The 23,086-nt window shown below is 45.4% G+C and overlaps 2 protein-coding genes across 2 annotated transcripts; one reads left to right on the top strand and one right to left on the bottom strand.

Annotated features, from left to right (window-relative positions):
* Nucleotides 1-2,513: 2,513 nt before the first annotated feature.
* Nucleotides 2,514-19,749, top strand: gtf2h3 (general transcription factor IIH, polypeptide 3). Its single transcript, XM_084316404.1, has 13 exons — nucleotides 2,514-2,750; nucleotides 13,738-13,817; nucleotides 14,260-14,366; nucleotides 15,055-15,200; nucleotides 15,299-15,361; nucleotides 18,179-18,208; nucleotides 18,316-18,344; nucleotides 18,444-18,518; nucleotides 18,614-18,667; nucleotides 18,758-18,826; nucleotides 19,174-19,309; nucleotides 19,407-19,443; nucleotides 19,611-19,749. The coding sequence occupies exons 1-13, from the start codon at nucleotides 2,741-2,743 to the stop codon at nucleotides 19,678-19,680; spliced, it is 906 nt and encodes a 301-aa protein (XP_084172530.1). The 5' UTR covers nucleotides 2,514-2,740; the 3' UTR covers nucleotides 19,681-19,749.
* A 109-nt stretch (nucleotides 19,750-19,858) lies between these two features.
* On the bottom strand, nucleotides 19,859-21,668 carry LOC311230205 (26S proteasome non-ATPase regulatory subunit 9-like). Its single transcript, XM_084316415.1, has 6 exons — nucleotides 21,522-21,668; nucleotides 21,284-21,383; nucleotides 20,845-21,035; nucleotides 20,625-20,726; nucleotides 20,447-20,535; nucleotides 19,859-20,069 (listed from the first exon to the last, which is right to left on the bottom strand). Exons 1-6 carry the CDS (start codon nucleotides 21,645-21,647, stop codon nucleotides 20,042-20,044), a joined length of 636 nt encoding a protein of 211 aa, XP_084172541.1. The 5' UTR covers nucleotides 21,648-21,668; the 3' UTR covers nucleotides 19,859-20,041.
* Nucleotides 21,669-23,086: the final 1,418 nt, after the last annotated feature.

The raw sequence follows: 23,086 nt of genomic DNA, 5'->3' as shown, positions 1-23,086 counted from the left end.
GGCAAGCAGGCTTGGATTTTTTGGGTACAGGGATAATAGTGGACTTCTTCAGGCAGGTGGGGTGGCAGCCTGTTCTAAGGACAGGTTAAATATGTCAGTGAATACTGGGGCCAGTTGGTCGGCACAGACTTTTAGGACGCGGCCGGGGATGCCGTCCGGACCTGCTGCCTTCCTGATATTCACTTTTTTAAAGGTCCGCCTCACCTCATGCTCTGTTACCCTGAACACTGCGCCTCCATCAGCAGCCGACCCCCCCCCCCCCCCCCATTGCCATGGCTTGTGAGCTGGTGTTGTTATTACCAGCATCAAACCTCGCATAGAAGGTATTGAGGTCATTTGCTAAGGAGATGTCACTGTTCAGTTTGAGGGAGGCGCCTTTGTAGTCTGTCATCGTTTTGAGCCCCTGCCACATAGCTCTAGAGTCAGCTTGTTCAAACTGGAGTTCAATTTTATCCCTGTAGCGCCGTTTGGCCTCTGACACTGTCCTCCTTACGTTGTATCGCGCCACCTTGTGGTCATTCATGTTGCCTGCCACTAGGCCGTCGTTGTATGCTTTGGTGCGCTCTCTCAGAGCTTCACGGACGGATTTGTCTACCCAGGGTTTTTGATTTGGGTAAACTCTCATTTTGGTAGTGGGGATTGTTTCTTCCACCATAGTACAAACATAGTCCAGCACTGTCTCCGTGTAGACATTAATGTTATCTGTGTCGCGGAACACATTCCAGTCTGTGCAGTCAAACGCAGACTGGAGCGTCTCCTCTGACGTCAAATCCCATTTCTGCACCTCTCGCGAGACTACAGGAGTACTTTTGATTCTCTGTTTGTACATTGGTGAAAGAAAGATGGACGCGTGATCTGATTTACCAAAGCCACTATCAGAATGAGCCTTGTAGCCACCTTTAAATTGCGTGTAACAGTGATCTAGGATGTTACCGCCTCTGGTGTTGCAAGTCACATGCTGATAGAAGTCCGGTAATACCTTTCTCAGATTGGCGCTATTGAAATCACCCAGCACTAAAATGGCGGCGTTAACGTTCGCCGCTTGTATTCTATTTACCTCGTCGTGGAGTCTGGAGAGCGCGACGTTGTTACTGGCTTGCGGTGGAATATACACTCCTACAAGGATGATCGCCGTTAACTCCCTCTGGAGGAAGAAAGGACGACACTTGATGGTTATATATTCCAGGTCTGGGCAGCAGTGGTTGGATAATTCCTTCACGTTAGTTGGATCGCTCCAATTGTTGTTAAACATGAAGGCAATACCTCCTCCACGTTGTTTACCGGACTCTGCTGTACGATCCTTGCGGTGGATAAAGAAGTGTTCGGCTGGTTGGATAGCGTGGTCTGGAACGTCCGGCGTGAGCCACGTTTCGGTGAAGCAGAGAACGTTGCAGTCTCTGACGTCTCTTTGGTATTGAATCCTTGCTCGGATGTCATCCAGTTTATTGTCAATTGATTGTACATTGGCTAGCAATATACTGGGCAATGGCGTTCGGTGGCGTCTGGATCTCAGCCTGTTACGGATCCCAGCTCTCTTCCCACGCCGTCTGGTTCCTTTGTTCCTGGGATCAAGGAACAAAGGGTCTGGTCCCATTCTCCGGAGAATCTCCTCAGGCCATTGTTGCGGTTCGGAAAGCTGGTCCAGTGAGTAATCCAATCGGTAAGTTTCCCGTAATCCGATGTCTATAAGTGACTGACGGTCATACACATTAAATGCACCTACTGTTGGTACAGACAAAACTCTTAAAACTATAAATATTAACAAAAGTAAGCACAGTCTCGACGGAGCAAACAGAAAGGCAGCCGTTCGTTGCAGCGTCATTCTCATTCCGGCCCATATAGGAGTTCGAGGGAATGAGTTGGCGGACAAGTTGGCCAAAAAAGCTTGTGAACTTCCTAGAGTTACAATGAATATACAGAGTAAGTAGTAAGGCTGAAATCCAAAGTATAGTCAAACTAAAGGTTAAGGAAAAATGGAAAGTCATGTGGGATAATGAGAGGTTAGGGAGATGGTTTTATGGGGTGCAAAAAAGGGTGGGTTGGAGTAGGGCTACTAGTAGAAACAAGCAAGAAGAGGACGTGTTTACAAGATTGAGGTTGGGACATACAGGGTTGAACAGTACGTTAGTAAAGTTAAAAAAGCATATTAATGGACAATGTGAGTGCAGTGTTAGACAAGAAACGGTAGACCATGTTGTAGAACAGTGTACATTATATCAAAGGCAAAGAACAGTTCTTATTAGGAATTTGCAGAGGGAAAAGATATCACTTAAAATAGTTGACATATTGCAAAGAAATTCTGGAGAAGTTTGTATGGAGAGTTTATTTTATTTTTTGAGAACAACAGGTTTATTTTATAGGATTTAGAACATCCAGATCCACACTCCTTATCAGTAGATGGCGGTAATGCGGAAAGTGATTGCCAACCGCCAACAAAATAGAAGCAGAAGAAGAAGAAGATGTCGCCGCTTGATGACGTATGCTTGCTTGTGGTTGTTCTTTTGTCACGCTAAGTTTTGCCAGGCAGAAAGAGCAACGTGTATATGGTTTTGCTATTATATTCTTGTTTTTATATACATTACAGATAACAAGTTAGCCCGTTCCAAGTATCCAGATCCAAGCGTGCATGTGCGCTTGAACGCGTATCTGTGTGTAGTTTTATCCTAGCCAGTAACGTTAGATGGAATTTCAACATCCTTTTATCACTGAATCCCATAACGTTACTTGAGATCCTGTCATCATGGCATCAGGTATGCAATACTAGTGAGCGACTTCGTCTGGCTTTTAGTTTAGTCCTTATTCACACATTTAGATGCACCTCCAATACTAGCCCCTTTCGTGACTTTCGGTTTGCAAGCCTCCGGTCACAAAAGCCCCAGGCTTGCAAACCGAAAGTCACGAAAGGGGCTACTCCAATACATGGTTAGCTGGTCACTCTGGTACTTAGTTAGCGGGTGTGAATGAATGAATGAAAACTTTATTTAACAGATTGCAGAATGGGTACAATACAGTACGGCTCAATACATACAATTGTTAAGGGGATGCAGACCTGAGAAAGACGTTTGTCTTGTTTCCATCAGGGTCCCCCATTTTCAATTCATATAGACATATATGACATACATGACATACAGATAGTCAGTACTGCTACATCTATACATTTATGACATACCAGATTTGCAAATACAGTACTTTTTGTGATACAGAAGGAGTCAAGAAAAGGGAGTATATACATTTGACGTAGAAACTGTACATTGGAGGAGGTTGGGTGGGGGGGGGTTGGGTACATTGGGATATTGACAACCATACTGGGTAATTTACATTGGAGGTGGTTGGGGGGGGGGGGGGGCACACTGTATAAACAAGTAACACTGTACATTGAGGGGGGGGGGGGGAGGAGACACTGTACAAACAAACACAATTGTACATTGAACTATTGACAACCATACTAGGTAAATGACTGTACATTGGAGGGGGTTGGGTTAGGATATTTACAGGGGCCAGTGTTGAATTGCAGTCTCCCGTAGGTGTCCCTTGAGAGAGGTTTTGAAAGTGGGTAGTGATCCACATTCCTTTACAGCTTTGGGTAGGGCGTTCCACATTGATGTGGCATAATTGCGAAACGTGTTTAGTCCCTTATTTGAGCCGAATCTGGGTTTAACATGATTTGTGGAGCTCCCTCTGGTGTTGTGATCGTGGTATTCACTGACCTTTGGGAAGTATTTTGACATGTACATGGGTACCTTGGTCGTGTAGTGTATCTTGTAGACCAGGCCCATTGCAAGTTGTTGTACTCTGTCGTCTACTCTAAGCCATCCTAGTACTGTCTATCTGTATGTATATGTCCTGATGAATTGAAAATGGGGGACCCTGATGTAAACAATGAATGAATGAATGAAAACTTTATTTAACAGATTGCAGAATGGGTACAATACAGTACGGCTCAATACATACAATTGTTAAGGGGATGCAGACCTGAGAAAGACGTTTGTCTTGTTTCCATCAGGGTCCCCCATTTTCAATTCATATAGACATTTATGACATACACAACATACATGACATTTATGGCATATGGACATATAGGTATTTAGTACTGATACATTTGTGACATAAACGGTATTCCAATATACAGTACTGTTACCCCTAGATCCTGACAGAGTATATACATATGATGGGGAGGGGACTGTACATTAGGGGGGGGTGGGTGGGTGGGAGAGAAATATACATACGGCGGGGAGGAGACTGTCTGTTAGGAGGTGGTGGGGGTTTTGGGCATTTACGGTGGCCAGTTTCGAATTGCAGCCTCCCGTAGGTGCTCTTTAAGAGCGGTTTTGAATGTGGGCAGGGATTCACATTCCTTTACAGCTTTGGGTAGGGCGTTCCACATTGTTGTGGCATAATTGCGAAACGTGTTTAGTCCCTTGTTTGAGCCGAATCTGGGTTTAACATGATTTGTTGAGCTTCCTCTGGTGTAGTGGTTGTGGTATTCACTGACCTTTGGGAAGTATTTTGACATGTACATGGGCACCCCGGTCATATAGTGTATCTTGTAGACCAGGCCCATTGCAAGTTGCTGTACTCTGTCGTCTACTCTAAGCCATCCTAGGTTGTCAAAGTGGGCAGGGGTGAGGTGGGTTCTGGGGTTCAGGTCAAGTAGTAGTCTGACCAGTTTGTTTTGTGATGTTTGTAATTTTGTTTTAAGCGCCTTTGAGGTGCTTTGGTACCATGAGGTGCACGCATAGTCATAGTACCCTTGAATGAGTGCTCCTGCCAGAGTCTTCAGGGTATTCTTGTTTACCAGAGAGGAGATCCGGTACAGGAATCTAGTTCGTTGGTTGACTTTTTTTATTACATTGGATGCCATTTTGTCACAGGAAAGATTTGCCTCTAGGATGGAACCCAGGTAGGTAATTTCGTCTTTCCTTGTGACAATATTGTCACCCACTGTAACAAGACGAAAGTATTTCTCTGGTCTGCATCCCCTTAACAATTGTGTGTATTGAGCTGTACTGTATTGTACCCATTCTGCAATCTGTTAATAAAGTTTTCAATCAATCACTCATTAACGTAAATAACTACGGCGACTCCTTTAGTCTGTCGCTCTCTCACACACGTGATGTTTTTATTTTTTAAATGTGTGAACTCTTCAGATTATGCAAAACATTGTTATGCATAATAATCATCTGTTCTGTGCGCAACCGAGGGAACATGTATGCACCGCGCGCGTGGCGTTTGGCCTTGGCCCATATTACGACTGCACCACTGATTATGCTATAAACGTCTTAATTACTCTAAAGGGGCCGACTCAGTTTGCTACATTTCCATGTATTTATATACAGTGTATGAATCATGTATATCAGGCTATATATATATACACTGCTCTGAATTAAATATTCCAGTTGAAAATCTTTATTCATTAGTGGAATGCGTTGAGAACTAGGGCTGCAACTAATGACTAATTTGGTAGTCGACTAATCTGCCGATTATTTTTTCGCTTAGTCGACTAATCGAAAACCAATGTAAACAACAACAACAACAACAACAACAAAAAAATGATTTTTTTTTAATTACCTATCTTTGTGAAAGTGGCTTCTCAGCTCTGGTCCAGCTGAAGACAGAGCAGAGGAACAGATTGGACATTGAGCATGACCTCAGAGTTGCTTGTCTACCATCACCCCAGACTTTGAGACTCTTGTCAGGACCAAACAACAACATCATAACATGATGATCCCATAGCAAATTAAAATAATGACTCATGAAACATTTGAATTTGGATCTTTAAGCCACTTTAAATGAAAATGTATTTGAAGAACAATACAGCAATCACTCATAACAAGATAAATAAATTAAATAATACAAATTAAAGTGGAAGTGTACTTTAAATAACTTTTGTTTGCTGTGTGTGAGAGGAGTCCGTGTGTGTGTGTATGTGTGTGTGTCTTACTCTGATCGCTGTGTGAGTGAGAGGAGTGTGTGTACTGTGTAATTTGTGTGTGTGTCTTACTCTGATCGCTGTGTGAGTGAGAGGTGTGTACTGTGTAATTTGTGTATGTGTGTGTGTCTTACTCTGATCGCTGTGTGTGAGTGAGAGGAGTGTGAATGTGTGTGTGTCTTACTCTGATCGCTGTGTGTGAGAGAGAGGAGTGTGAATGTGTGTGTGTCTTACTCTGATCGCTGTGTGTGAGTGAGAGGAGTGTGTATGTGTGTGTCTTACTCTGATCGCTGTGTGTGAGTGAGAGAGGAGTGCGTGTGTAATGTATTGTGTGTCTAGTCTGATCATCATCTCCTGCAGGGGAACAATGTTTTCAATGTCCAAAATTTGCTATGGGATCAGCATGTTATGATGTTGTCTGGAACCCTGAGAAGCCACTCTCACAAAGATAGGTAGTGTACAAAAAAAAAATAAAAAATTAAATAATTTTTTTTTTTTTTAATGACTAATCGACGCAACAATTTCTCGTCAACGATTTTTTATAATCGACGTCGTCGATTATGTCGACTAATCGTTGCAGCCCTATTGAGAACAAAATAAAGCATTAATTCCATGGAGGTCTGGATTCAGAATCATACTCAAAATAAAAGTGGCAAAATCAGATCACAGGCTGATCCAACTTCTCTGGAAATTCTCCTGAGGGATCTCCTGAGGGATCTCCTCCCAGACCTGGATCAGGGCATCAGTCAACTCCTGGACAGTCTGTGGTGCGACGTGGCGTCAGTGGATGGAATGAGACATGATGTCCCAGAGGTGCTCGATTGGATTCAGGTCTGGGGAACGGGCAGGCCAGTCCATAGCATCAATGCCTTCGTCATGCAGGAACTGCTGATGCACTCCAGCCACATGAGGCCGAGCATCGTCATGCATGAGAAGGAATCCAGGGCCCACTGCACCAGCATAATGGTCTGAGGATCTCATCCCTGTACCTAATGGCAGTCATGGTACCTCTGGCTAGCACATGGAGGTCTGTGCGGCCCTCCAAGGATATGCCCCCCAGACCATCACTTACCCACCGCCAAACCGGTCATGCTGGAGGATGTTGCAGGCAGCAGAACGTTCTCCACGGTGTCTCCAGACTCTGTCACGTCTGTCACATGTGCTCAGTGTAAACCTGCTCTCATCCGCGAAGAGCACAGGGAGCCAATGGCAAATCTGCCAATCCTGGTGTTCTCTGGCAAATGCCAATTGGGCTGCACGGTGTTGGGCTGTGAGCACAGGCCCCACTTGTGGACATTGGGCCTTCATGGAGTCTGTTTCAGCAGAAACATGCACATTAGTGGCCTGCTGTTTTGTAGGGCTCTGGTGGTGCTCCTCCTGTTCCTCCTGGCACAAAGGACAAGATAGCGGTCCTGCTGCTGGGTTGTTGTCCTCCTACAGCCCCCTCCACATCTCCTAGTGTACTGGCCTGTCTCCTGGTATCTCCTCTATGCTCTTGACACTGTGCTGGGAGACACAGCAAACCTTCTTGCCACAGCGTGCAATGATGTACCATGCCATCCTGGATGAGCTGCACTACCTGAGCAACTTCTGTGGGTTGCAGACACCGCCTCATGCTACCTCTAGTGGTGAGGGGCGGGCACTGGCAAAATGCAAAAGTAACCAAAATCAGCCAGAAAGTACGAGGACAGGGAAACGGTCTGTGGCCACCAGCCCACCACCTGCAGAACCGGTGGTTATCTGATAACCCTAGTTATATGATATTGGCGTAGCTTTCTGCTTTCGCCTATGGGAAGTCCTCTGCGCCTATTGTGCGTCAACTGAAACTTCTCACATGCACCTTTCATCTGCCCGACCACGCCCACCTCTGGCCAGTACTTAGCCCAGGTCTGGTGATCAACTCCCCCTTCCGAGTCGGAATTTCAACGAAACACAGCCAAGGGTCTTAGGGTTTATCTTTTGCTTGTAAAAGCAGAAAGCTACGCCAATATCATATAACTAGGGTTATCGGATAACCACCATTATATTTCTATTGGCTATCGCTTTCTGCTTTCGCCTATGGGACAACGGCGAAGCAGGACACGTAGCCCTGACAGATGCACCCCCTGAGGTCCCCTTCCCGACCTATCAGAAAAACATTGGGTGGGGTCTCGGCCCCCTCGCCCCTCCTAACGAGGTGCGGGGGGTAGGACTCCGACCAATGCGCAGTGGGGCGCAGTTACCCCAAAAACGCACAAGGCGAGTAGATCATGCGGAAAACCGCTGTCTACCTCACCATGCACCCCGCCAGTTGCCCGGCAGAAGGGGTTCCAGCTCCGAGGGCCGCACCTCTTCTGCCCGAAGCAGCTCCGCCGTGGCCCACCTGCTGGGTGAGCCCCCCCTGTGACGGTAGGTCGGCCCCACCCATTCTTATACCGGAAGCTCCGGGCCAGGCCTGCCGAGGCAGCCGCCAGCGAGCTTCCCAGGAATGCCAGGGCCTTCACGCGACCAGTAAAGCAGAGCATGACTGACACCTGGTGGACACTAGGTTAAGACTGACCCCGCCCGGCGCGGCCAGGATGAGTCCTGCGTCCCCTAACGTAGCTGCCCCTCTGTAAAACCAGACAGGGGGTGTACGTTTGGCCATAAGTCACAGAGGCGCTAGAGGGACTGACTCTGGCTGCGTCTAACCAGACGAGCCCTCTCACCGAGCCCCCCAGGGGTTACAGGGACCTACAGGCTGACCAATACCTTAGTAAGAGCAGAGCTCGAGCCTGGATTGGATGAGGGAAACCTATGTAAAAAAAAAAAAAAAAACTCCTTCCCATCTGTACCCATCTGTTCCGACAGATCCGGGGGTGTGCTCGGTTCCTAACGGCAGTGTTGCAAAACACCCGGAACCCGGAAGCACTGACCTCTAACTACCAATACGTTAGGCCGTAGGGAGGCAGAATAGGCCCACTACCTCCCCACCGTATTGGCCCGGCACCCCACGTTAGGGGGAGTCGGCGAAGTCCGCCACGTGAGATGTGACATAACCCAGTGGCCGAGGTCCCACATCAATGATTGATTAACTAATTGAAAATTACTATATATTTTCCTTTTTTAATTCAACACTTTGGAGAACGGGTACCACACCGTACGCTCAATACACGCAATCGCTAAGGGGGGTGCAGACCAGAGAAAGACTTTTCGTCCTGTTCACCTCCGTGCCCCCCCTTTCCAACTCTTAACACTTTCAGTGCCAATGACGGGAAATCTCGTTAGTTCATGCCAACCGCTGAGTGCCAACGACGAGATATCTCGTCGTTTAATCGTTATTTTTTTTTATTATCGATTTCCATTCATTTTTCATCAATATAGCCTCACGTTACCAGTGGGGATCTGTCTGAGCTCGAACAGGGAAAATACCGCCCCCTATCATCTCTCCGGATGGTACTGCACCCCATTGGATTGGATTGAATGAAACGCATGGGGAAAAAATAGTCCGGATTCCACATTTTACTTGTCAGGCAAGTAACCGGAGACGATCCCAGTCATTGCCCACCATCAGAACAGCGTGGAATATGTGTTACCACTTACCAGTACCCGACAATGTTGACCGCAAACAAGTCATTGATAAGCGACGTTCGTATTTGACACATCCTTATCCACATCTTATTTTTTCCATCCTTTCCTTGTACAGTGTCCTTGAGTCTGAGAAAGGCGCTTCTCTCTTAAAATCCAATCTATTATTATTATTATTATTATTATTAAAATGTCACCACCTACTGTCACAGCAGGAATGGCGATGCAGCGTACATGCTTGGCTCATCACATCAGGCGTACTCCCGAAGGAGACGGCCGCCCGTCATATTACAACATATGAGTAGATTCTCAGGGATCCCCTAGGTGTAAAGCTGGGTCCAAGTTTTATTAAAACATGGAACCAAGCCCTGCTCGCAGGCCTCTCTGGGCTAAACATCACAAGAAACAGCGGTTCCAAATTTCATTATAATAATAATGAGGGCGGGGTCACTGAATGAATCCAACACATCAGTTATTTTTGAAAAAAGACATACAAATGTCTACCATCTACATCTACCTCCCCAAACCAGGAGAGGTAGCATGGTGTACCCGTTGTCAGACATCATATCAGGCACATTCATGGGGGAGATGACTAAACATCATATCCCAACATATATATGAGTAGATTCAAGGACCCCCCCCCCAGGTGTAACGCTATTCCAAGTTTTCAATTTGAAAACATGGGACCAAGCACCGTCCGCAGGTCTCTGGGCTAAACGGCACACAAGAAACAGTGGCTCCAAATCGTATTATACAATAATAAAGATGATGGGGGTCCTGGACAAATCTACTCCCCACTACCGACAGTCGCACCTAACAAACAGGTACATAATCACCTGGGGCGAACGGGGGGAACACTCGACGCTCCTGCCTGGTCCCCCTACCCTTCACCACCCTCTTTGCGCTGCGCCTCGCCCTCGAGTCCCTCGAGGGGGGGCGAGCCTATAATCTCGAGTCGGGAGGTGTCCCGATGACGCTGCCGGGTGCGCTGGCGGCGCAGAGTAGTCCCAGGCGGCGTCCGAAGGATAGGGCGCGTAGCGTGGGTGGGGTCCAGCCTTGTATGCGGCCCCACTCTGGGCTGCGCCGCGACCGCTCCGTAACAGGGCCCTCCGGCGCTTGCCGTTGGGGCATGTCTCCTTCAGCGCGTCACCAGCTGCTTTCCCCGCAGAAAAGTGGCGCCCCAAGAACAGTCGCTGTTCTTCCATCTCCCGGCAAGCCACTGCTACCTCCTCGATTGACGAGCCAAAGAGCCCGGCATCAGAGAGGGGGGCGAGGAGAAGCGGTAGTTTCCTGCGGTCCTGCAGGGATGACTGCTCCAGCCACAGGGTCCTCTGGGTCAGCGTTGCCAGCGCTGCCAGTTTGCCGGCGGCTACACTCTGCAGCTGTGTCAGATGCAGAATGGCCCCCATGGACTGAGCCAGGACGTCATTGTCATCCAGGCTCAGCAAATCACCCCTCGCCACCAGCTTGGACTTGAATGCCGCAATCTGGGCAATGTTGTTCGTGGCGGCCAGGCTCTGCATGGAAGCCATGTAGACCTTGTTTGCCCACTCCGCCAGCTGTTGAGCCATCTTGCCTTTCGGCATGGGCTTGAGGCTGGGGTGCCATATCATCTCGGGGCATATGACGGATGCCAGCCGAGGCATACCTGTCGTCATCCCCTGTACCAACCCTTCTACCTGGGTAAAATGGAGGTAGGCCTTAGTCAGACCCTTGATATGTGGTAATTCCCGGCCCGTGGCAACATATGAAAGAACTGAGGGGAGGGCCGGGCATAGCATGGGGCAGGGCTGTACGTTAACTTTTTTTGCACATAGCACTGGTGCTACAGAGGTTGATAGTTTTGTAGCACAGGCCAAAATCTTGTAGCACAAGTATAAAACGTGTTATATTTGTAACAGTCACAAATGTGCCTATTGTATTTGTGTTATTTAGTTGCAGTGCCATGTTTGGCTGTCATTTAGTATATCGCCATGTGTTATTATTACTATGATACTCTCATATGCTATTTTCAATTAATATCATAAACAACATAAGGAATATTAGCATAATTTTGAGTGGACTGAAGGAATGAGTCAGCGTTAATAGTTTTAAATGCAAATAATTTATTGAAACATAGAAGTGGGGTCGGTTGGGACACACACACACACAATGGGGGACCCTGATGTAAACAAGACAAACGTCTTTCTCTGGTCTGCATCCCCTTAACAATTGTGTGTATTGAGCCGTACTGTACTGTACCCATTCTGCAATCTGTTAAATAAAGTTTTCATTCATTCATTCACACACACTGTTTCAACTCACCACCCCCGCATCATATTGTAGTCTAGTCTGTCTTCAAACTTCCACTCCTCTCGAAACTTGTTTATATTTGAATATCAACATTATCTGTCCATCCTCAGTTTACTATAATATACTCCTGTCCTGAGTCCTGACTAGTGACTTCATCGTCTTTCCAAACGCACGCACGCACACACACAGGGAAGGGGAGAGAGTGCCCCCCCATTTCCCTTTCCCCAGTCCACACTGTCTGCTGGCTCTGCACCTCTGATCAGGATTAGCTTGTTAGCTTGCTAACGTTGTAGTGATTGTAATGGTACATAAACGTTAATTTCGGGCGATGTGCGCATAAAGGAATGGCGACGGTGCAAAGCATGTAGATGCATTTGACCCGTTGCGAGAAAAAAAAAACACCACAGACTTATTTCGGGACGTGTAGGCGCACTGCTGTGTTAACGCAGCAGTGCGCACCAACCGACCAACGCGCTGCTCCTTGCAGAAGCACGGATAGGGCGGATATGACTCGTTGAGTTGTCACAAGAGTTTTTTCAAAATAAGAGTATCATATGCACCTGAACGTTGCTAGCTTTCGGAGCCTAGCTGGAGCTGCACGTGGGCAGAAATGAGACCCGCTACAGGATTTTCTAAATAAGAGTATCTATATGAACCGAATCCCTATCGCACCAGTGCTATTGAAGTAAATCCATCCATCGCACAGACCGCTGTTGCTGTAGCATGTGCGATATATATGTTGCACTGTACTGCCCTGGCATGGGGGGCTCGCCACGTGAGCCTCCCCTAAAATAGTGGCCTACCAGGTCGTCCTCGGGGGGTCCCGGTGGTGGCACTGGAAGCGGGGTGCCGTTTGCAGCCGCCGCCGCTGCCATCACCCTCAGGAAGATGACAGCCATGTCCCGACGCAGTCTGTCCTCCTCCTGGGCGACGTCCTGTGGGGTCGGGTGCGGCATCAGCCCCGACATCTCCATTGACGACACCGACAGGGGGGCGTCCACATCGTAGGCGAGTCCGTCGAAGGCCCCTCGAGGTTCAGCCCCCAGGGCCTCTAGGCGAAGGTCCACGCGGGGTTCGAAGGCCTCCGGCCCCGCATAGTCGAGCTCCGTAGACGGGCCACTCTGGAGGCTCTCCTCCTGGAAATGTCGGTTCCTGGACGAGAGCCCTCGTCGCAGGTCCCCCTCGGTGAACGCCGTTGCGTCCATGCTGGCCTGCGGCCTGGTCGAACCCACCGAGCTGGAAGGGGCAGCGCCCCCATCGCCATGTGTGGCTCGCCGCCATTGCCCCTGCTCTCCTCGACGTCGGGGCACCGGCTAAAGTCGATGGGCTGTCGGGGCTCCCAAGCGAGAGCCCAGGGCGCGATGTGGCGACCTGCCGGACGAAACGGCCCGGGAGACCCGAGCCCCTTGACAAATCCATATATATATATATATATATATATATTTTTTTTTTCTTTCTTTTTTTTTTTTTTTTAACTCTCCTAACTAGCTAAACTACTGTCCCAAAACTGCAGAAGGCCTGTGAGCTCTACGTTTCATTGAAACAATGAGGAAGGGGGAGTTGATCACCACACCTGGGCTAAGTACTGGCCAGAGGTGGGTGTGGTCGGGCAGATGAAAGGTGCATGTGAGAAGTTTCAGTTGACGCGCAATAGGCGCAGAGGACGTCCCATAGGCGAAAGCAGAAATCGATAGCCAATAGAAATATAACATTCCTTTATAGGGGTTGTCTTGCTAATTGCCTCTCATTTCCACCTGTTGTCTGTTCCAGTTGCACAACAGCAGGTGAAATTGATTCACAATCAGTGTTGCTTCCTAACTGGACAGGTTGATATCTCAGTCAGAAGTGTGATTGACTTGAGTTACATTGTAATGATTTTGTGTTCCCTTTATTTTTCTAGCAGTGTATATATATATATATATATAAGCTTAGCAGGCTGCTGATGTCATCCACTTTGCTTTGTTGTTCAGAGGATGAACTCAACCTCCTGGTCATTGTTGTGGATGTAAATCCCATATGGTGGGGCCAGCAAGCACAGAGGGACCCAGAGGTAAGCGTTTCTGTTGCTATAAATCATACATTTTCTGGAGATTTGTATATTTCTTATAGCGGTCGAGTTAGGGTTGGGCATGTATTCAATATGATCGTAATTGTATCATAATGGGATTGTAGGGTGATTATTCAATTATGATATTGTGACATAATTGCACACTTATGTAATCTAAATGAATGATGACAACATATTGACTCAAACTTCTCTCAATTTAATTTTAGTTACAAGTTTTGTTTTGACACGCATTCAATTATGTAGTTCAATGTGATGAACAGCAATTGGATAATTTAACCATCGGATTTTGCTATATATGAACAGATATAGTTAACGGGACGTAGATTATATGGAAAAATAATTCCAGATTTTGATATGAATTTCTTTCATATTGCCCTGCCGTTGGTTGAGTCTAAAAGGCTTTATTCCCCTCCTCTCCATCTAGTTCACCCTTTCCAAGTGTATGGATGCTGTTATGGTCATGGGCAACTCACACATGGTCATGACCAGAACCAACAAACTGGCCATTATAGCCAGCCACTGTCAAGACAGGTAACCCATCATCAGCCCCTTTCTCATTAGAATGCAGAATGTAGGTTCATATTAGTGTGACAAGGTTGAAACCTTGCGATGGTGTAAACTCACTCCTAAGTTAAATACCCTCCACTTCACACCCCGATTTGGATCCTTTTCAGGTGGCGGAATGGATAAGACTGTTATATTTTAACATACGTGGTCACATGGTGCTGGTGAGCAGAGGTTTTGCCGTTCGAGGACAGGTGCCAAGTGCCTGCTAGTACCTAGTGACCGCCATTATAAGAGCATGTGTACCACAATGGGTCTCCTTAAAGACTTGGTATCTCATGCATAAACCCCACCCCTACCGTAATCTCATTGGAGCCCACCTCCACCTTAACCACCCATTGGGCGTGTTGCATAACGCACTGCATTAGATGTAACAGTGCCCAAAGCCTAGTAAACCTAGGTCAGGGGAGGTTCATTCCACTTTGACTGATCGGTAGATGTTTGGTTTCTCAATGCGGAGGACCCAGGTGGGTTACAGTGGTGCTGTGTTCCAGATAGGTTTATGTGTGGGGGGGGGGGGGGTATAGCAGAGTAGCCATGCCTAAAGGAGCCTCATATCTCCCTTGGTCAGTGGTCATTCCCCTGCAGATCTTTGATTTTACAATCTGGGGGAATGTGTTTGAATGATGCATCTCCTCCACTTATCTCTCTGCAGTCACTTTCTGTATCCCAACAAGAACTGGAAAGCAGGGAATGGTGCTGGGGATGATGGTTTATCCTCTGGCGGTGACGGGAAGTATGAACTTCTGTCAGTTGCCAATAACCTTGTTGCGGAAGAGATCAGGAATGTCATGTCAAAAAGTGAGTATAAAGTTGTTATCTAGTCTAATGATTGCTATGAGTGCTTGTTGTCAAACTTTCTGTTTCCTTGACCATCCATCTCACCTTTGTCTTTACAGCTGAAGTGAGGGCACATTCCACTGATACTTTGTTGGCTGGATCTCTTGCCAAAGCTCTCTGCTGTATCCTTCTCAAATGTCTGAAGATAATAGATTTTACATTTCTAACATGGTATCCATTTAACTGAAGTTATCTAGCTCTAGAGCACCTTCAAGTGCAGTCAAGTGCTTTCATCCACAATGTCCTTGGAGTCACTCCCCAAAGGATGCGAGTAGGGCTGGGTATCAAAATGCAATACTTTTATGGTATTGAATGATCGAATTGCTTCAATACTATTGAGTATTGAAAAATGCTTGTTCGATACTAGTGATGCACGATATATCGGCCGCCGATATAATATCGGCCGATATGGCCGTTTTTTTACACATCGGTATCGGTTTTCTTTTTACATGTTTTGGCCTTAAATAGTTTCAAAATATCAGTCATTTCTGAAAATAAGTTACAAAAGTAAAAAAAATTATGCATTTTGGAAAATAGCTCTTTATTTGATTATCATAAAGTGTTTTCTATACAGAGATATCGACATCGGTAAATATCGGTATCGGCCAGAACAGCAATATTAATATCGGTTATCGGTATCGGCCACAATTTTCTTTTTTTAAAACTTTTTTTTTTTTTTTTTTAGCGTTTATCGCTTTCCTGGTCAAGCATGACCGACAGTTGCAGGGTGAAACGGGAGAGAGAGCAGGGGGAGACATTCGGCAAATGACGGCGAGTCCGTGAATCGAACTCGGAGTCAACCAGATCCGTGACGCAGCACGGAGTCCCGCGCGAGCGCGGTAACATGGTGTGCTACTGGAGCACCCTGGCCACAATTTTCACATCGGTGCATCACTAGATACCCAAGTAGTTAATCTCATCACTGTCAGTGAGCCAATGAGCATGATTGTTACAAGATATAACATTTCCTCTGTTCAACCACAATCCAAAATGTAACAAAGCCTCCGATTGGCTCATACACTACACACAACGCACATAACTCTGCAAAGTAAGGTATCGGGAAAAAAAACGTTTTAGTATCTGTATTGAATCCCAGGTATCATATTGACACCAGTATCGAAAATTTGCAAATGATACCCAGCCCTAGATGTGTGGACAGTTTGGAAGCAGAGATGTTGACAAAAAAAGGGTAAATTGGGATTGTTTTATTTAGGCCTGGTGTCAGATATTTCATGTGTAGTCTTTAGTGCAATATTATTTTTAAATGGGCATTTGTTGATTTTGAGGAAGATCGTATTGACCACAATTTGAAGCACAAGGGCATGTTTACATTACTCCAGTGCACTCTGTTTGTGTTCTATGTCACCCCTGTGCTCCTGTGTAGAAAAATATGAGTTTTCAGGGACCCCTTTTCTCCTACTGTTCACTATAGCACCAATTTAACCAACTGCTGATCAAAAACTCCATTGAATACATAATGTAATGGCTTAACATGTGACATATTAAGAGATTGTTGAGTAGTGATGTAAATGGTCATATCAAAGGTCATATTGACAGGATTTACTGTATATATAATTTTAACTGGTTGCATTTTTTTTATCTACTTTTTCTTCCCATTTTCTATTTGTCTCCCATCCCAATTTCGTATTATCCAATTCTACCCTCCCCTGTCTCGAACGTTGTTAGACCATGCCTCCCACTGGTCGGCTGCAATGTGGACGAAGCCTTGCATCACGTGTCCCCTCCGGTACACGAGGAGGCAGCCGTCGCATCTTTTCACCTGTACAGCGCGATCTCTCAGCGGCGAGGAGTAACGCGTGGGAGGCTCACGCTGCCCCCGTTGCTTCCTGATTCTGCTGTACAGGCGCACCAACCGACCTGTAGGGGCTTTCCCACCCCCTAAGGGCCTGTGTCGACCGGGGACGTTTTATGAGTTGTCAGCTCCTTTCTGTCATTCATTTCTATACTACAGACGCGACAGGCGCGCTCCTTTTCCCAGCGCCGCACCTCGCGTTTTAGCGCTCTCGGAGGCTGGCGTTTTTGGGCGGAGCGCTCCCAGTGCCTAAAGTTGAAACTAGTTCAACTTTTGGAGAGGAGCGCGCTCATCAAGGTAACTTTTTTCGACCGACCAATCAACATTGAGCAAGTGGGGGAGCCGCGTCAGTTGCGAGACTCAGGAAAACGCTCGGAGCTTTTTTTTTTTGCTTTTCAAAGCGGTCCGTCTTGAAAAAAACGTCCCCGGTGGACACAAAGCCTAATACTGCCAATTGTATTAGTATGAACGACCAGCCAAGCTGGAAGCAACGCCAAGAGCTGGGCTCGAACCCAGCATCTCCTGCGTTAGTGGCGAGCGCCTTGCCCACTGCACCACTTAGCCGCCCAACTGGTTGCATTTCTTTTTATCTACTTTTTCTCCCATTTTCTATTTTTCTCCCATCCCAATTTTTTCGTATTGTCCAATTCTACCCTCCCCTGTCTCGAACGCTGTTAGGCTGCAATGTGGACGAAGCCTTGCATGACGTGTCCCCTCCGGTACACGAGGAGGCAGCCGTCGCATCTTTTCACCTGCACAGTGCGATCTCTCAGTGGCGAGGAGTAGCACGTGGGAGGCTCACGCTGCCCCCGTCACTTCCTGATTCTGCTGCGCAGGCGCACCAACCGACCTGAGTCGCTGTCCACAACGTCCGATCCCCACCCACCAGCTTCCCACCCCTAACACTGCCAATTGTGTTAGTCTGAACGACCAACCAAGCTGGTAGCAGTGCCGAGAGCTGGGCTCGAACCCAGCATCTCCTGCATTAGTGGAGAGCGCCTTGCCCACTGTGCCACTTAGCCGCCCCTGGTTGCATTTCTTGACTAGATTTTCCCTTGCAGTTAACACCACATTTGTAGTTGATTTGTATCAGATTGTAACTATTCCTTTAACTTTCAGTATTCAGATATCCACAGAGTCATGAAGGAGATGGACGGTAAAGAATACATTTCAGTTAACTTACTATGCTTGAGTAATTACGCCAATCCTCTATAATAGATTACAATTTTTTCAAATACATATATATCCCGTTTATTTTTTCAGCTGGACAAGAGATGAAATCAAGAATATTGGTAAGCCTTGCTCGCCTGATTTCATGAGTGTTTCACATTTCATAATATATACTGTATATATTTTTTTTAATGCAACCTTGACTTGTTTGTACTGGATAGGTGGTAAAAGCGGCAGAAGACTGTGCCCTCCAGTACATGAACTTCATGAATGTCATCTTTGCTGCCCAAAAGCAGGTAAAACACTTGACTGTACTTTGATTATACCGTCACTGACATACCGGTACATTTATTCATTTAAAAAAATATATATGTTGTGTGTTTTGTTCTAGAATATTGCGATAGATGCTTGTGTGTTGGATGCAGACTCTGGGCTTCTTCAGCAGGTACCAGTGACATTCTTGTTTTAAAGTTTAACATAAAATTATCCAATGAAGAGAGTCTTAACTTTCAACTAATGTTATTCGTTTTTTTAGGCTTGCGACATAACGGGAGGATTGTACCTAAAGATACCACAGAAGATTGCCCTGGCACAATACCTTTTGGTGAGGACCCAACTTGATCTTACTGTATTATGAATAGAGTATGTAGGGCTGGAAGGTATGAACCATGCAAAGGTATGCATTTTACCATACCATCACAATTTATACATTTTGTAAAAGACTATATACACATACTGTATATGTTTTAAGTTAATCAAAAGGATTCCTTGCAGCAGTATTAAAAAGTAAAAGGAAAGTTTTGAATTAAATATGACTGACAATTGTATTACAAGATAAATGTAACAGTCATTTGCACTGGAAAACATTGTGATTATATTTTGGGCATATTGTCTAGCCCTACAAGAGAGGATTGATCAGCAATGATGATTGTCAATCTGTGTTCTGAACAGTGGGTATTCCTGCCCGACTCGGACCAACGCTCACATCTGGTGCTGCCACCGCCTGTACACGTAGACTACAGAGCTGCATGCTTTTGCCATCGAAACCTCATCGAAATTGGTTACGTCTGCTCAGTGTGTTTGTCAAGTAAGTGTGTTGCCCAGTAACATATTACAAGCAAATTGCCCAGTAACACAACTTGAAAATTCAGTGATTTAATCAATACCCATCTTTTCTTTCCAAGTATTCTGCAACTTCAGTCCCATCTGCACAACTTGCGAGTGAGTAGTTAAGGTTTACATCATAACTTAAAACATGGACCCATAGGAAAAAACAGTAATGAGTTTCTTTATTTGTATAAATAGTTTCAGCTCTGGATAGCTCCAGTAGTAACTGGGGGCTTGCTAGTGGTTTCATTTGACAAAATTGACGTAATTATTATTTTTAGGACTGCCTTCAAGATCCATTTGCCTCAGATGGTGAAGTCAAAGAAGAAGAAACTGAAGCCATCCACGTGACTGGGAATTGCTTTGTTTCAGGAGAATCACACGGATAGTGTGGACACTATTTTGTATTTTCATATTATTAAAGGTCTATTCTTGTCTGGTAAACTAAATTCAGTGATATCTTAAATATGCCGTTGGGGCAGACTCTGGTCGGTGCCAGACGGTGACTGAATTCAACAGGACATTTGACATAAGTAATTTCATACTTTATTATTTTTTCACACATTCAGTGAATGAGACATGAAAATAAAATATTCACTCAAATCTCCCTGTGTTTTTATAATAGAAAAAAATAATCGAATCATTAGGTAGTTATTATTAGCTTATGAGATTAGAGCAAGCGGCAAAATGTTCGGCAGTTGTTTCTTTCTGATCATCTGTGGATAGGAACAATGTTGCATCTGAGGAAGAGAATATGGAAAGGAGAATTGTTAGTGTACTTGATTTGTTATACCAGAGGATTACAACAAACGGCAACATAATTAATTAGGTCATATTGAGACCATCTACAACACTCACCCCAGTAGCCCTCTCCCTGACCATCTACAACACTCACCCCAGTAGCCCTCTCCCTGACCATCTACAACACTCACCCCAGTAGCCCTCTCCCTGACCATCTACAACACTCACCCCAGTAGCCCTCTCCCTGACCATCTACAACACTCACCCCAGTAGCCCTCTCCCTGACCATCTACAACACTCACCCCAGTAGCCCTCTCCCTGACCATCTACAACACTCACCCCAGTAGCCCTCTCCCTGACCATCTACAACACTCACCCCAGTAGCCCTCTCCCTGACCATCGCTGTGGAGTCAGGCTCATGTGACTTTTGTGGCCGCTTCGAATCACTCCGACACGCAATGGTTTCTATGGGATATAAAATGTATCATGAAGCCGTTTTAACCGCTAAGATATTGTAAAAATATATATACATTTATACGTGTAAAATAAGATACCCCTTCACTATGTTGGACCACAGAAGCAATATTCTGGAGGTTCTGGAAGTTCCCTGTGTTCACAGAACCAAAGTCTATGATTTCGTCACCCACTCGAAGACCCTGTGGAAAGAAATAATCAAAAAAATGCAGCCACTTTTATAATGTAAGATGCTAACCTTTCATATTGCAAGTAAATATTTAGAACCATTGCTCATGCTGCATCATAAATATCACTCACAGCTTGACAGGCGGGGGAGCCTTGTGTTACAGCTTCCACTCGTGCGAAGGGTGAGGGCAGAGTAACTTCATGTTCCATAGACTCGGACTCAGCTTCTGCCTCATTCTCACGCTTGGCTTTCTCTCGAGCGTGCAGCTCGTGCAGGGCTTCTTCTATCTCCACCATGACGGCCTTGTGGTCGTTCTGCAGGCCTAATAAATTCAAATGATACCAGAAAAAGGCCATGCCATTACAAGATTACATATTACTATGGGGGTTTTGTGTTTAAATAAATGTCAGGATATGAGATCTCAAGTGCAAAAACAAACAGTGGTAAACTGTAGGTGCAATTGGTTTGAAAACGAAAGTTATGGTTTTGAAGGTATGAAGCAATTTAGAATTGACATGGTAGACGTAAGAGGTTAACCAGCTTTATAAAACGTTATTTAATATTGGTTACATGAAATGTTGTGCCTTGCCGATCTGATCTGGTACAGGTTAACATCTGCGCGTGGAAACCCTTCTGCGTCAACCAGGGCACTTTGAAGCCCAACACCTTGCTGGAAATAAAGAGAAGACCAGTGCACATTCGCTTAAACACACCCCTCAATGGCTAGCACATGCTAACATTAGTTTGCTAACGTTACCTAGCGGTTACGTTGCGCCTGTAATATAACCGGGTAGAACAAACTACCTACATCTTCCAAGACGTCGTAATAAGCTTTGATCTGCTCTTCAAATTCGTCTTTCTTTTTGACGAGATTCTTAACATCATCCATTGTTATTTCCGACTTTCCAACATTGTTTTCCTCGGTCATCTTCATGGTTGCTCAGTTGTTGTCAAATCTAATGGAACTACAATTACGGATATTGAAAAGGTTCAAATAGCTTTTTCTTCCGTTTACGGATCGCAAACTATTTTAAGGTTTATACCGCCTCCTACCGTACAAGAGTTCGTATCGCACAATGCGGTAGCTTAGATGAAAGTGATGGCGTAATGCCGCCCTCCACAGGTTAAAACTATTATATTTTACCTCTGATTGATTGATTGAAAACTTTATTAAAGAGAAGCAAGTACTGTATACCTGGATCACTCGCAATGCTCGCATCAGCTGTATTATTGAGCTGTACTGTATTGTACACATTCTGCAATCTGTTAAGACAACTGTCTAAGTGTTACAAAAAAAATAGTATATATCCTCCTGAGACCCAGCAATTAACTTTGTACACTGTAGTGCCCATTCGCTTTTGCTTAATTCCTCTATTGAGTCCTGGCATTTTGTGTCAATGAGTTGAATTATTTGATCTATAGGCTAATGTGTTCTGGCCTTTCTCTGTTGTGGGCAGTTTGCTTCTTAGATGGTAAATAAACTACCCTCCCACTCAGGGCATTTTGGGGTAGAACACATCATAGCCTACTGAATTACCTAGGGGTCCGCAAAGACGATTTCAAACTAGAAATGGTAACAACAGCTGAGGTACTCAAAAAACTGAGCGCCCTCCAACCTAACAAGGCCATGGCCATGGCAATATCTCCTCCAAATTCCTCAGAGACTCAGCAGCCGCCATCACCCCAGTCATCACACACATAATAAACCTCTCCATAAAACAGGGACATGTACCCAAAGACTTCAACATTGCGAGAGTAACCCCCCTGCACAAAAAGGGCATCAAATTAGACCCAGGCAACTACCGCCCTGTTTCTATTCTTACCTCCATCTCGAAAGTCATGGAAAAAATTGTATACGAACAGGTCAAAAAGTACCTTGCGGAAAAAAATCGAATCTTCTAATTCCAATCTGGCTTCAGAACATCCCACTCCACTGACACATGCCTTCTCTATTTGAACAACCACATCAAACAAGAGGTGGATGCGGGCAAATACTGTGGCATGGTCATGCTGGACCTACAAAAGGCCTGTCAATCACTCAATTTTTTTTCTTCATATTTAAAGTTTTTATTTTTCACAAGCAAGACAAATCATACATGACAAGACAAACTAAGACAAAAATAATAATAATTGTAACTGAGGGGTTACAAAACCCTGACTGTATTAAAGATTGTGATAGATTAAACCACTACTACATATTATTATTATTACTTGCCAGACAGTACAGTTATTATGGCAGACACTCAATAGACGGCACGGTGACAAAGAGATATCGTTTACAGTATTTTATTATTAGCAGCAGATATACAACTGAGAATTACTGGGTCGCTCTTTTATGGCGAATGATATTAGAATGTCAGAGTATCAAAGTCA

Source organism: Notolepis coatsorum, assembly GCF_963971535.1.
Source record: "Notolepis coatsorum genome assembly, chromosome: 1".
Lineage (NCBI taxonomy): Eukaryota > Metazoa > Chordata > Actinopteri > Aulopiformes > Paralepididae > Notolepis > Notolepis coatsorum.
The sequence above is the reverse complement of the archived record's forward strand: the minus strand, read 5'-3'. Positions and strand labels throughout refer to the sequence as shown.

Excerpts from the sequence above, each read along its gene's own strand:
- gtf2h3 (XM_084316404.1), top strand. Across the intron at positions 18,209-18,315 it reads AGTCATGAAGGAGATGGACG|CTGGACAAGAGATGAAATCA; the intron begins GTAAAGAATACA and ends TTATTTTTTCAG. Across the intron at positions 18,345-18,443 it reads AGATGAAATCAAGAATATTG|GTGGTAAAAGCGGCAGAAGA; the intron begins GTAAGCCTTGCT and ends TGTACTGGATAG.
- LOC311230205 (XM_084316415.1), bottom strand. The coding sequence starts at position 21,647 with ATGAAGATGACCGAGGAAAACAATGTTGGAAAGTCGGAAATAACAATG. Across the intron at positions 20,727-20,844 it reads GCTCCCCCGCCTGTCAAGCT|GGTCTTCGAGTGGGTGACGA; the intron begins GTGAGTGATATT and ends TTCTTTCCACAG. Across the intron at positions 20,536-20,624 it reads TGGTCCAACATAGTGAAGGG|AAACCATTGCGTGTCGGAGT; the intron begins GTATCTTATTTT and ends TATATCCCATAG.